The sequence below is a fragment of the Palaemon carinicauda genome, chromosome 5 (assembly GCF_036898095.1).
Source record: "Palaemon carinicauda isolate YSFRI2023 chromosome 5, ASM3689809v2, whole genome shotgun sequence".
NCBI lineage: Eukaryota > Metazoa > Arthropoda > Malacostraca > Decapoda > Palaemonidae > Palaemon > Palaemon carinicauda.
Genome location: NC_090729.1, coordinates 100,075,014 through 100,089,692, shown reverse-complemented (window position 1 = coordinate 100,089,692; position 14,679 = coordinate 100,075,014). Strand labels below are relative to the sequence as shown.

Below are 14,679 nucleotides of genomic sequence, written 5' to 3'. Positions count from 1 at the left end.
TAAATACATACATATATATATATATATATATATATATATATATGTATATACATATACATATAAATTCATATATATATATATATATATATATATATATATATATATATATATATATATACTGAAAGTAAGAATGATGGAAATAACACCAAGGGCAGAAAAAGAGCAACATTGATACGAGAGCAAACTAAGTAGATTATATTCTAACATGTAATAAAAATCAATAGATATGAGCAGGACATATAATGAGAATACCAGATAATAAATGCACATTAAGAATAACAGAATGGGTCCCTAGAGATTGCAAAAGAAGTATGGGAAGGAAGAGAAGACGATTGATTGACGATTTATGAATATTTGGGAATATAGACTGGTACAGAAAGACCATAAACAGGCACTAGTGGAAGGATATGTCTGAGGCCTTCGCCTTGCAGTGGACTAGTTACTGTTGAAGATATATATATTTATATATATATATATATATATATATATATATATATATATATATATATATATATATATATATATATATATTTATATATTTGAGAGAAGATACGATGATCATGTTAACAAAATAGGAAGGAAGTTTAGCTACATGATCAATCACAACAATTATCTTAGTTAAACTAGATAATTCCTTCATTCATCACTTAATAAAAACCTTTATAAACGCGTCAGATATAATAGATATTTCCCAAATGTTAGATAAAATATTTCGATTAGATTTCGTCGAGCATAACAGATGAATTTTCAGAAAGATCCTCGCAACTCATTTGACCCCTGATCCATCATGAAGAGAAGCATTGGCTGCCAACACACCTGCACACCGGAATGTCAATTAGGTTTAACCACCAAGCAATGTCAGCAATCAAATTGGGACTTCTTTTCAAATGATGGAGCGCTGTAGGCGACTGGCGTTCATTGAAATGTTTGCATCGATTCAATAGCATGTTGACAACCTAACTGCTGCTCATGCCGCTGTACAGTCAGTGCACACCTTTGCTCATCGTCTGAGTATGTGTGTGTGTGTGTGTGTGTGTGATGAAACGTTGTTTTCTCTCATTCTGGACTAATGCTGTATTTTCTGAGGTTTAATACAAGACCTTTCTCTAAGTAATACCATCAATTGCAAAGAAAGAAAGCAATTCTGTTGCAGTAAGAATCATAGCAACCAAAAATTAAATTCTATTCTGTTTCTTCTTCTATTATCTGATTGAAATAAATCTTATCCAAATTATTGCGGGTTGTTAACCTTTGGGCTGCAAGTACGACAGGTGTTGGCAGAGTTGACATTAGTATTGACTGACAACTTTGATAAAATAGCAATGCCTATAAAACTACCAATAGATTGCTATGCTAAACATGCTTTGGTTGTATCCTATTTCATTATTGTCAATCACATCTAAAGTAATGGCCACAGATGAAACTCCTATTCAGATAATTTTGTACATTTATAAACCTATATTTTAATAACTGTCATTAGGATTTCCATGTGTGACATCTAAAGGCTTTTCAGGTACGGGAAATACAATACAATATTACCAATTTACCAATCGCATATGTCGTCAGTGTAATATCCTTAAAACATAACGAGATCCCGAGAAAAAAATCGATATCCAGGAATTACAAAAAAATAAAAAGCACAAACATCATGAGCACTGTTTTCATTTCATCATTACATTTCACGGAAATTCACAATACTTTTTTGCACATGTAGTCTTCCATACGTTAGTGCAAAGCACACATCACCATATATATATATATATATATATATATATATATATATATATATATATATATATATATATATATATATATATATGTGTGTGTGTGTGTGTGTGTGTGTGTGTATATGTGTGCGTCTACAGACACACATAAACACGCACACACATATATATATATATATATATATATATATATATATATATATATATATACGTATATATATATATATATATATATGTATATATATATATATATATATATATATATATATATATATATATATATATATAGAATTCTCAAAATTAACTCAAAACTACCTTTCAATATTTATCTATCCTGGGATCGCTGACCAATGCGGAAATTAATTTTATGACAAGTACTTGTGTGAGGGCAAGGATTAGAACCTTTGCCGCCGAGTCGATATAAAGGTGATGGTTGACTACTCAAAACAAAGCCCGGGAGAGGTACCTTTCAAGAAAAGAATTTCCCCTTAGGTGTGATCCCGAGGGAGAGCGCATTCCATATCAAGGAGATTTGTGAATTCATGGTGCAGGGAGGTCATGAGTTTAATAACAAAGTTGTTATATATATATATATATATATATATATATATATATATATATATATATATATATATATATATATATATATTCATATATACATACATACATTTATATGAAAATATATAAATATATTTATGTGCATACATACACACACACGCACACACAAACATATACAAAGATATATATATATATATATATATATATATATATATATGTATGTATGTATATGTATATATATATATATATATATATATATATATATATATATATATATATGCATACAGAAATTTAACTTGTAGCAAATATTTTATGTTTAACAGGTCGACATAACTTTCGTTTTATATTTCATAGATGCCAGATTTATTTTCAACGTTGTTTATAATTATTATTCTATATTTTTATTTATAAGTGATATGTACAGTAGTTTACTTGCTATTCTCTTAGTTCATTTCTTCACAGGGCTACTTTCCTTGTTGAAGCCCTGTCCAACATGGGTTGTAGCTTGGCTAAATATAATTATAACAATAATTACAATAACAAAAATATATACATTCATATATATCCATACATATATAGAATAATTCATTTATATATGTATATATATATATATATATATATATATATATATATATATATATATATATATATGTATATATATATATATATATATATATATATATATATATATATATATATATATTTATATATATATATATATATATATATATATATATATATATATTTATATGCACATATAATGTATATACACATATATATAAATATATATACATATATATATATATATATATATATATATATATATATATATATATATATATATATATACAGTATATACACATATAATATATATACACATATATAAGTATATATATATATATATATATATATATATATATATATATATAAATATATATATATATATATATATATATATATATATATATATTCAATTCTGTTTGAATAGCAATATGAGGCCTATATTTATATACTGTTTATATATATATATATATATATATATATATATATATATATATATATATATATATGTGTGTGTGTGTGTGTGTATTGTGTATATATATATATATATATATATATATATATATATATATATATATATATATAAAGATTGATAGATAGATAGATGGAGGTGTGTTTATACAAATACTAAAACTACTTTTAAGTGTATAAATGGTAATAAGGCTAAAAGTGTATGCACCTCAATCCCTGTTGCGTAAATCCTTACAATTTGCAACATCATTTTTCATACACCTTTGTCGAAAATCTTGCTTCTAATAAAGGAGTGAGTGACGGCATGCCCATGTCACCTCACAAATACAGAGACGGGTTGTTAGTACACCACAGGGACATCATTTGCTTATAAGTAATGCACAGAATTTTCATTCTTTTAACCGGAATTTAGAGGCGACATTTAGCCTACTGGTGACCTATAACTATGAAAATAATTACTCAACACAAAACATACCTAAAGCTGTCATTTGACTAAGGAGAATGCAGTCCTTTTGTTTTTTATCATGAATCTCTCATCCTAATATCAAGATTAGTCAGCCTCTCTGTGCCGTAAAAAATCTGTAGGTGTCAATGCTTAGGAAAGAAGTTAAATTATATGCTAGAAAGCTCTCTTGCATTTTCTTCTTCCGTGGCTAATTTGTCTCCAGTAGAGAGAGGTCTTTCTCAAGTTTTCGCAAATTGGAAGAACTCAGCGGGAATGACAGAATTCAACAACTTGGCTCTAAAGTAGTCCTATTTATTTCTCAAGGAACCTGAAAATTGTATATAAAGAAGTGCCTAATATTTCTATATTCTAAAATTTACTTATAGGGCGATTAGCAAATCTTACGAGAGAGAGAGAGAGAGAGAGAGAGAGAGAGAGAGAGAGAGAGAGAGAGAGAAGCAGTCCTTAAATAAAAAAGTAAATGATTAAAATTGATCACAATGAAAATCACATCTCACCTGAAGTTTGGCAAAATGTTGCCATATTTGTGATACTAGAACTGTTGTTGTTGTTGTTGTTGTTGGTGTTGTTGTTGTTGTTGCTCGCTTCTTTCCACTGCTCAGAGTTCGGGAAGGAATAACTGGTCATTTTAAGAATGGTATTCTCATCAACTTTTGAGGCACATTTAATATAACGATCTCTCCTACACTTCAGTTAAATTCACAACTTTTGTCATCATATGTTGATGTGCCATTAATTTTAAAAGGATTATACTGCTTCATTGCTTCTTATTTGAAAAAAAAAAATGCAATTTTGATTACCCAATGTCAATTAGGATACGAAGCCTGCATTTAAACACTCATGGAGAGACGAAGGCAGTCATGAACCAGTAAGTATAGTAATTTTACAGATTACCGCCACTATCGGTTCCGGCCAAGTCGGGCAGGTTCCGTAGATTTCAAGAAACAACTCTGGTTCACGCAGTTCTCACCAGGGGGCAGACAAGCTCGTTTCAGAGACAGAACACAACAAAACACCCAAATGTCGGCAGCCAATCCACGCTCTAGACATGATTTAAATAACTCGACTGATCAGAGTTGATGCTTTAATTTAGGGTTTAGGAAATGGCAATCTTTTTGGCTTTTCTCTGTTTCCGTGTCACTCCCACCATGCGTGGTTGTCGTCAAGCTCAAGTTCGCAGTTTTAGTCTGTGGCGTGTGAGGAAACCAAGTGACATAAGAAACCACTATATGACTTCAGGATGACCCTTTGGGTGGTAGGTCGAACCGTCGAAGGCAAAGTCCTTAAGAACTTCTTCTTCACTAACAAACGCTCAAGACAAATATGGTCGATTGTGAGACTGTGACTTTTACAATACAACCACGCTTAAGAGTCGGACGATGAATACCAAATCACCTTAAGCGATTCTTTGACTCTAAGGGTGACTTTGGCATGGAATAAAATGACAGAAGGCCCTTCGAGGGCGAACAATAGGAAATCTGGGCGGGCTTAAGGACTCTGGTAAGCGTATGATAAGACAACCCCTGTGAGGTGCGTTTCTATAGGTCCAGCTGCCAACGGTAGGCGGAGCTAAGCCTCGCATTATTGCTTTGGACTCGCAACGCACAGAAACAATACCAGAAATCACGTTTTTCAAATTCGACCTTTCCAATCTTTGGAGCTTTGTCAAAATATTAAGGCATTCACTTTTAAGCTTTAAATGCATGAAAACATAAAGGCCAGATCTCCAATTCATCATATTATAGTAAGCACTTGTGGAGGATCTTTGGAATAATAGGACAACACCTGGCAAGGCAGGTGGGAAATGGTGCAAAAAGTGGTATGTGGTAATGATTGCCAGAAACAACTGTCGTCACCAGAAGAATCTGCTCACGATAAGAGAAAACCATTCATGATTCATTAACACGATTTAGGCTGAAAGCTAAGAACATAATTGTATTCCGGACATAATTCTCGAGAGGAGAAAGAAAGTCATAAGGCCTAATAAAGCATATAAAACTTCAGCAGCCGTCCCTTTCATATAGTGACGAGATCCTTTTAAATAGAAAGAGGAGGATCATAGTTTAGACTAAAGCAAGTCGAGTCAAGTCTATCGTTGAATAGGTGTGATTGGGTTATCTCTCTCTCTCTCTCTCTCTCTCTCTCTCTCTCTCTCTCTCTCTCTCTCTCTCTCTCGCGCACACAATGAGTTTCCGGTGCGTGATGTTTTGGGCGTTGGTGCAAGATATAAGTTTCATGAGATGAGTGGCGGAGGGAGTTGAACGAACAAAAGGAAAGGTGGATGTAATCTTTTTCTCTCGACAGCTGAGCGGAAATAGGACAGAGATTGATAATTGGAAATGGGGTATTAAGATTAACACCAAGGAAATTTGAAAGGAAGCTGCACACTTGTCTCTCTCTCTCTCTCTCTCTCTCTCTCTCTCTCTCTCTCTCTCTCTCTCTCTCCAAACGCCATTTGCAAAAAAAAATATTATTACGAATTAGATATGGTATTCATAGTGATTTCTAAAAGCAATCATTACAGTATTATATATATATATATATATATATATATATATATATATATATATATATATATATATATACATATATATATATATATATATATATATATATATATATATATATATATATATATATATATATATATATATATATCAAACATGTCCCACTCGCATCTGTTTATGGCCTCTATGCCAGTCCACACCCGCAAACTTTCTTAGTTCGTCAATCTTTCATCGCCTCTTCCTTCCCCTGCTTCTTTGGCAATCTCTAGGGACCCATTCTGTTATTCTTAATATTCATCTATAATCTGTCATTCTTAATACGCGTCCTGGCCTTGTACATTTCTTCTCTTACGTGTTGTTAGAATATCCTCTACTTTAATTTGTTCTTGAATCAATGTTGCTCTTTTCCTGTCTCTTAGTGTTATTCCCATCATCATGCTTTCCATAGTTCTTTAAATTGTAACTAGCTTATATTTTAACGCTTCAGTACAGCTCCAAGTTTCTGATATATAAGTTAATACTGGTAGGGCCATCTGATTAAATACTTTTCTTCTTAGAGAAAGTGCCATTTTACCTTTCATAACCTTATTTTGCTTACCAAAAGCTGTACAACCCATACTTATCATTCTTTTAATTTGAGTCTCGTGTCCGGGGGAAACACTTATTGTCTGTCCTAAGTATGTACTGTATATTAATTAACAATCTCTAGAGGCTCGTCCATAACTCTCACTTGTTGTCTCTCTGCACTTTCATTGAACATTATCTTAGTTTTACTCATATTAATTTTCAGTCCCACATTTCTGCTTTCTCTATTCAAATTTTTTTTCATCTATTGCAATTCCTCCCATGGCTCACTAAACACAACTATGTCATATGTGAATCTTAAGTTATTAAGGTACTCCTATATTTTAGGTAGATCTCTATTAACCCTGGATAGGTACGGTGGGTCGTTTGCGACCCCGAGCGTCAAAAAAAAACAGGTTTTTCTCACGTGACTCACCCCTGTGACTGAATTTGTGGGTGATCGACCTGCAGGAGGTGTCTCCCCTACACGCTCTAGTAGTGTCCAGATGTGCTTTGCTGTAGCTGTACTCCTTCCCCGATTTCTGAGACGCGTCGGGGTCGTTCGCGTCCGAGTTTACCCTTCTGAGGTAGTTTGCATAATTATCAAAGTTATTACGTATTATGAAATTGTCGTAGAATGGTGCAACTTGTATAGGTTATCAGTTGTGGAAAGTCTTGGTGGATTGTTTGGCTACCATGTGCATGTTTTTTTTTTTAGTTAAAATGTCGTTCATCACCACGAGGACCATTTTACCGCGATTGCCCCTTTTTCATTTTTTTTCATTTTTTTGCCAAGTCATTTTTCCGTAAGATATTGCCAAATAGTGTCGTAAAACTTTTGCTTGTTTAGTGTTGGAAAGTGTGTCTAGATGATCTGGCTACCCATGCATGACTTTGTTTTTGTCAGATACGACGTAGTTATTGGTATATTGGGTATTTAACTGCGGTTACCAATTTCTGTTTTTTTTTTCAATATTTGTAAAAATTACTACGTAGTAAGGAATTGCCGTATATTATTCATTTTTTTTTCATGTTTATGTGTTAGAAAGTGTGCCTTGATGGTTGGGCTAACACGTGCATGTCTTTTTTTTTATCTGAGATGTCGTATATTAGAATGTCGGGCATTTTACCGCGAGTGTCCCTTTTTAATTTTTTTTAATTTTTTTGCCAAGTCATTTTTCCGTAAGATATTGCGAAATAGTGTCGTAAAACTTTTGCTTTTTTAATGTTGGAAAGTGTGTCTAGATGATCTGGCTACCCATGCGTGATTTTGTTTTTGTCAGATACGACGTAGTTATTGGTATATTGGGTATTTAACTACGGTTGCCAATTTCTGTTTTTTTTCAATATTTGTAAAAATTTACTACGTAGTAAGGAATTGCCGTATATTATTGATTTTTTTTTCATGTTTATGTGTTAGAAAGTGTGCCTTGATGGTTGGGCTAACACGTGCATGTCTTTTTTTTTTATCTGAGATGCCGTATATTAGAATGTTGGGCATTTTTCCGCGAGTGCCCCTTTTTATTTGTTTTGCATTTTTTTGCTTAGTCATGTTACCGTAAGGAATTGGCAAGTAGTGTCGCAAAACTTATATTTTTATAGTGTTGGAAAGTGTTTCTAGATGATCTGGCTACCCATGCCTATTTTTTTTCTAGCCAGATATGGCGTATATATAAGTATGTGTTCGATTTTCCTGTGATTGCCATTTTTTCGTTTTTTCCCATTTCTTTCAAAATTACTACGTACTAAGGAACTATCACAGAGTAATATTTCATTTATATGTTTATTTGTCGGAAAATATGCCTTGATGGTTTGCCTAGCACGTGGCTGAAATTTTTTTTTTTCTGAAATGCCGTATATTAGAATGGCCATTTTTCCACGAGTGCCCCTTTTTATTTGTTTTGCATTTTTTTGCTTAGTCATGTTACCGTAAGGAATTGGCAAGTAGTGTCGCAAAACTTATATTTTTATAGTGTTGGAAAGTGTTTCTAGATGATCTGGCTACCCATGCCTATCTTTTTTTTAGCCAGATATGGCGTATATATAGGTATGTGTTCGATTTTCCGGTGATTGCCATTTTTTCGTTTTTTCCTAATTCTTTCAAAATTACTACGTACTAAGGAACTATCACAGAGTAATGATTCCTCTAGATGTTTATTTGTCGGAAAATTTTGTTTACTTTTTTTTTGATTGAATATCATCAAATTTTTTTAGCTAAAATATTGTTTTACATTTTTTTTTTTTTCGATTTTATTTCCCTTCAAAAAAAATTTTTTGGGTCAGAATTTTAATTTTATAGTCGTAAAATAATCGACAATTATCCAGCAACCCACCATACAATTTTTATGCATATCCAATAATAATTAGATTAGTAAATAACACCTTGAAATTGACATACCCTTCCTACATTTCAAGTGGCAGATTAGGGAGTCTGAGTCAGTGTGGTTGGCGGCCATTTTGTGGACATATCCGAAGCGTAAGCTGCCCTATCTATATATATTCTTGTTCCCTATAGAATTTGTGATATTTTGGTATATTTTTACCTGCATAAATATCATATTATATATTAAATATATGTATTTTTTTACGAAATTTCCAAGTACTCAAAAAATTACCTTTAGATATGGCCCCTGATATAAATGTAATTTACAAAATAATGAAGATTTTTTTACATATTTCTATTTTAGGATAACATATGTTTATTCCCTAAAAAAATTAGCCACTTCCTATTTCATTTGGGTACCCAAAAAAATTCATGAAATTTGGACAATTTTTTTTGGCCAAAAAAAGTTACCCTTTTTTTCTCATTTCAGATCTTCACCTCCATGGGTCTGACTTCATCCAAAATACATCAAGATGTGTCCTAAACATTCAAGAATCAATTCCTAAAAGGATTTGTGTATATATGTATAAACTTTTTTTTTATGAATTTTTATGTCAGGTCTTTTTTTTTCTACTTAATTTTTTAAAATATTTATAATAAATAGTTTTTCTGCAGATGAGTAGTATTTATCTTTACAGTTGTTTTAAGCATTCATTGAAGTTTTTTTTGGCAAAAGAAAAAAGGAGGTTACTGCAAAAACCGATTTTTCAAGAATTTTTTTTGGCGTCGGGGTCGTTCGCGTCCGAGTATACCCTTAAAGGGGTGTCCGAGGACCGTACCTATCCAGGGTTAAGGGATTCATCAACCCCAGATCTACAATCAAGAGATAGAACTGAAGTAAAGAGAGTAGCACCATCTGCATAACCAACGAACTTCTTTTCTTGTATGAAAAGTAATGGGCCAAGAACACTGCCCAGATAATACCTTTCTATAATCACTATGGTGCTCATCTACAATTACTCTCTGCAATATATTACTTAGAAATTCAATAGCGATGCTTAGAGAAGACTCGCCTATTCCCATGTGCTTAAGTTGGAAAACAGCAAACTCATGATTAACACCATCAAAGGCAGCACTAAAATCAAGGCCAAATACAAACTTCCTATCCACAATCAAGGGATTTCTGTAAAGCATTCGAAATAATAAGAAGGGCATCACATGTTCCAAGACCTTTGCAAAAACTAAACTGCTAGTTAGGGAAAAGCTGATTACTTTCAGCTTACTTATTTACATGTTTTACCAGAAGACATTAAAAAAATTTTGAATAACATGGGATGTATGAAAATTAGGCAGTATTCACCAAGGCTAGAGCTACCACAAACATTAACCCAATGGAGTAACCTTACCAATTCTCCAACAAGTGCAAAAATAACTTCTTGTTAACTTGAAAAACACAGGAGACAGCTTAAGAATTCAGAAATAAACTGTCTATTAAAAGAAAAAAAAAGGAAAAATACCATTTGGATCTCCTCCGTAAGCATCAAGGTCTAGTAAGAGTGTTTCAGTTTCGGGGGACCAAAAAGCTAAACTAGTTAGTTCAGTCTCAGTAAAACAGGAATGAGGACGATCGAGTTTTTCATTAATCTGCTTACTGTCAAACACAACCATACGTGTTGTCTTTTCCTTTGGCCAGTGAGTGATAGAGCCATCTGGTTTAAATAGAGCAGTAACTGTTAAGTCTACCAAAGAGAACAGATTTAAGGGAAGCCCGTCATTTTATATGTCTGGGTTATACAAGAAAGAGTTTCTTTTATAATAAAAAAAAAAAATGATTTCTTTTTAGTTGAAGTATGAAATCTCTGAGCAACATCTCTTACCTGAGTGTAAGAGGTTAGAGTGAAGGGCCTCAATATCCAGGAAGCTGGAGATTAATGTAGCAGCGTCAGTCGGGTGTTCAGTGAATTAATGATGAGACTTCCATGAATTACGTAAAGCAATTAATACTGTAGAAATTTCTTGCATATAAGCCTCATCCTACAGTATATATAGACACTGAAGTATGAATCAGCTAGAGTCTAGTTTCTGTTTTTTTCTTGAAATATGCATGGGGCGACCTTACCCCTACTTCTTGGAAAGTGGGTACTCGCTTATGATTATGCTAGTAGTCTGTAAGGAGCCATCATCTGTAGTGGTCAATGATGAAGGTGTGGAACAGAGCCGGATTTAGGTTTGATGAGGCCCTGATTTTTTTCTTTCGAGATAATGGGGCCCTTTATATGTCCAGACTGTTAATATACTATTTGACTTTTAGGACCTAATAGATATCAGAAATCATTTGCACCTGATAAAGACTGTATTACATCAAATTTTTCGTTAGATTGAAATACAATTAAGAAGTACATTAATAATGAAATATTACTATTTTCTAACTCAAAATTATTTTTTATTCACAGCAAACTTGATAATACAAACACTTTGGCAAAAAAACAAAGACCCTTTTGAAAAGCGAATTTACAAAGGCTTATATTTTATTCTCTAGAAACTTGCGATAAGGAATAATTATGTTAATGCATCTACACACTATCCATTAAATTGTATAATTTCATCAAGATTTATCGTATACTGTATACAAACCAAACACTAAAATATTTTCTTGCCTTTTTCAGAGCAAAATCACTGATGATATCACCAAACGACAAACTATGTAGTTTGTCACTTTCTATAAACATGGGAGTGAGAGAACACAATTTATGCTGAATTTTGTTGTCATGAATTCAATTGTTATCCTCTTCAACTAAGAAAAAGATCTTTCTCCAGAGCAATTTCGCATCATTTTTATATGAAACATTCTCCAAATTGCTTTTACATTAGGAAATGCTGATTGGACATAACCGTTAAATATTATTCGTTACAGAACCTGATTTGTCAGACTCATTTTTCTGCGAATCATGGCTTAGAGCCTTAGACTATGTCTAACATATTCATGAAAATACTGAAGATTTCCTACATGGTTCATGTTCACATCTTCAGGATATGTTTGGCATAGAACACCAACTCCTTCACGAATCTCTCTTCTGTAGCATCTAATTTTGCTAAGAATGGAAACTTATTTGCAGCATCCTTGTATACTGATGTCCTCCGAGACAGATTTGACGCTAGTGCATCCAACACAGGTATAAATGCTTTGACTCTGAACTTGTCTCTTGGCTCAAGTTCGTTAAAGCATTATCGTCATCATCAATATGCCTTCTTTTAAATCTGACTTTCTTGTAATTAACATTAGGTGCCTTTAACAAATTCCGAAAGTGCAGCATACACTTTCTTACATACATGTAGACTCCTTTTGGGGTCTTGCAGTGATTGCGAAATTTATCCAACAAATGACTGCACTAATATAACATTGTTTACCAAGATTTCAAACTCAACCAAATAATAATAGCTTGATTTCTTGTTTCCCCTTTTTCTGTAGTATCAATATGTAGCTGATGCAATTCGGGAATTATTCCATCATAACTATAAAGTATTGCACTTGTGGCTATTGAATGTGCTTTCCATCTGGTCTTTGTCAAAGACTTTGAAACTTTTGAATCATCTCTGAAGAATAACAGAAGTATTGATCATCTGTGCGTATATGATGAAAAGAAACTATATTCTTGAACAGTCCCAAAAAAGTTTACTACATCTAAGTAACTATCAGCTACTGCTCTACCATCTTTTTCTGGGCCCCAAGAAAGTGGTTGCCCTAAGCTATAGCTAGTTTAGCTTCTATGTAAATCCCCAAATGCCTGGCCGTGGAGCTAGTAGCCTTATCCTTGTAGGTTTTTGTGAAACCAGGAGGCTGTACGCTTGCGGTGCGGTGCCACCTCCACCACAAAGGAAAGAGGCCTAAGTTTCATTGAAGAAAGATGTAATACACTAAAACACAAACAAAATCAAGTAATTTGTTATGTTAATAGCAACTACTTGGTGATCATTCAGTATCCATCATTGGTGGATGGAAAGAAAACCGAAGAGCATCACTTATTATGATAGGGACATCGTCAGGGACAAAAACTAAGATTATATATTTAAAGTGAGTGTTAATTTCTTAGTTTATTACCACACCATTATTCATCGGTTGTTAGTATAGATAATAATAACAGGCGCATTTCTGTAGCATCTTAATTTCAATTAGCCTTATCGTTCTGAGATGGTGTTTAATGTGATATGGAGGTCACAAAAAAATAAAGCCATGTACCTGAGCACAGTAATGCGGATCACTTGCTAGTGAGTAAACTATTGATTACGAAAAATGTCACATTTAACCTCTGGTTTGCTTTTTGTGTTATGCGACTCTGTAATGGAATAATCCAGATTTTCGTCAGTTTTATTCAGGATCATATTATTACCTCTGCCAACAGGGTTACGCTTTCTCCTTTGCCAATTTATTTGTTTATTTGCTTGTTTATCACCAGCCTAACTCAAAACGTTATGGATGAATTTTGATAAAAAATCAGGATACGTCAGAAATGGGTTAACTCGGAAATGAACAGATTTTGGTGTTGATCCGATCAACATCGGATCAAGGATTGTTTTTAAAGGATTCTTCATTATTGTGAGATTGGACCAATTAAGACATTTTTGCTTATCATTCAACAAAATAAAGCACAGACTACTTGGCAAAATATTTAAGCATAAAACTATCATACGATCGACCAATCACCACAGTATGGTCAACATCCTAGCATTACTCCGGACCTGCTTGCTGATCCATGAAAGGATATTTTAAGGGCATTATGGGGAATTGGTTACTGTAAAGGAACAAATCAAGCTATAGATTATTCAAGCCAACATATAGTGTACATTTCTGTAAAGCATTAACCTTGTAGTATTGTCATGATTTCCTTTATCTATGCTCTTCTACGTATCTTCTACTGTTCATTACCTTCACCAAGGAGGTTACCTTGGTGAATCAAATTCGTTATGACTTGAAAAAAAAGGCTTTAAAAGAAGAAGTATTTGTTGCTGACAATTATCCCCTCAAACAAATAAATAGGGGTCAGGTGAAGGTCCAGATGGAATAATAGACGGAACTGGGATGTCTTGGGGGAGGTCTGCGTTTTCTGAGTGTTCTTCATACTAATTATTATTATTATTATTATTATTATTATTATTATTATTATTATTATTATTATTATTATTATTATTATTCATATTATTGTTATTATTATTATCATTATTATTATTATTATTATTATTATTATTATTATTATTATTATTAACTTAGCATCAACCCTAGCTGGAAAAGCAGGACGCGATTCAGGGCTCCAACAGGGAACAGAGCCCAGTGAGGGAAGGAAATAAGGGAACAGAATAGTGTGCCTGAGTGTACCCTCAAGCAAGAGAGTTCTAACCCAAAACATTGGAAGACCATGGTACAGAGGCTATGGAAGTACCCAATCCTAAAGAACAATAAGTTCGTAAAGACAATAAGATGACATTTGCAGTAGTCTAATGATGAGATAA

At 32.9% G+C, this 14,679-nt stretch overlaps 1 protein-coding gene across 3 annotated transcripts in view; it reads right to left on the bottom strand.

Annotated features, from left to right (window-relative positions):
- Positions 1 to 14,679, bottom strand: part of LOC137641379 (paired box protein Pax-6-like) — an 83,518-nt gene that overhangs the window by 32,384 nt on the left and 36,455 nt on the right. The window contains exon 1 of one of the 3 annotated variants that reach the window (XM_068373888.1): positions 4,278 to 5,295. The exons of 1 other annotated variant lie outside the window; for it this stretch is intronic. In XM_068373888.1, the coding sequence (XP_068229989.1) occupies positions 4,278 to 4,407 (130 nt within the window). In that variant the 5' untranslated portion in view covers positions 4,408 to 5,295. Of the gene's footprint in view, positions 1 to 4,277; positions 5,296 to 14,679 lie in introns of those variants that run through there. One more of the 3 variants, XM_068373886.1, reaches the window with a different exon arrangement.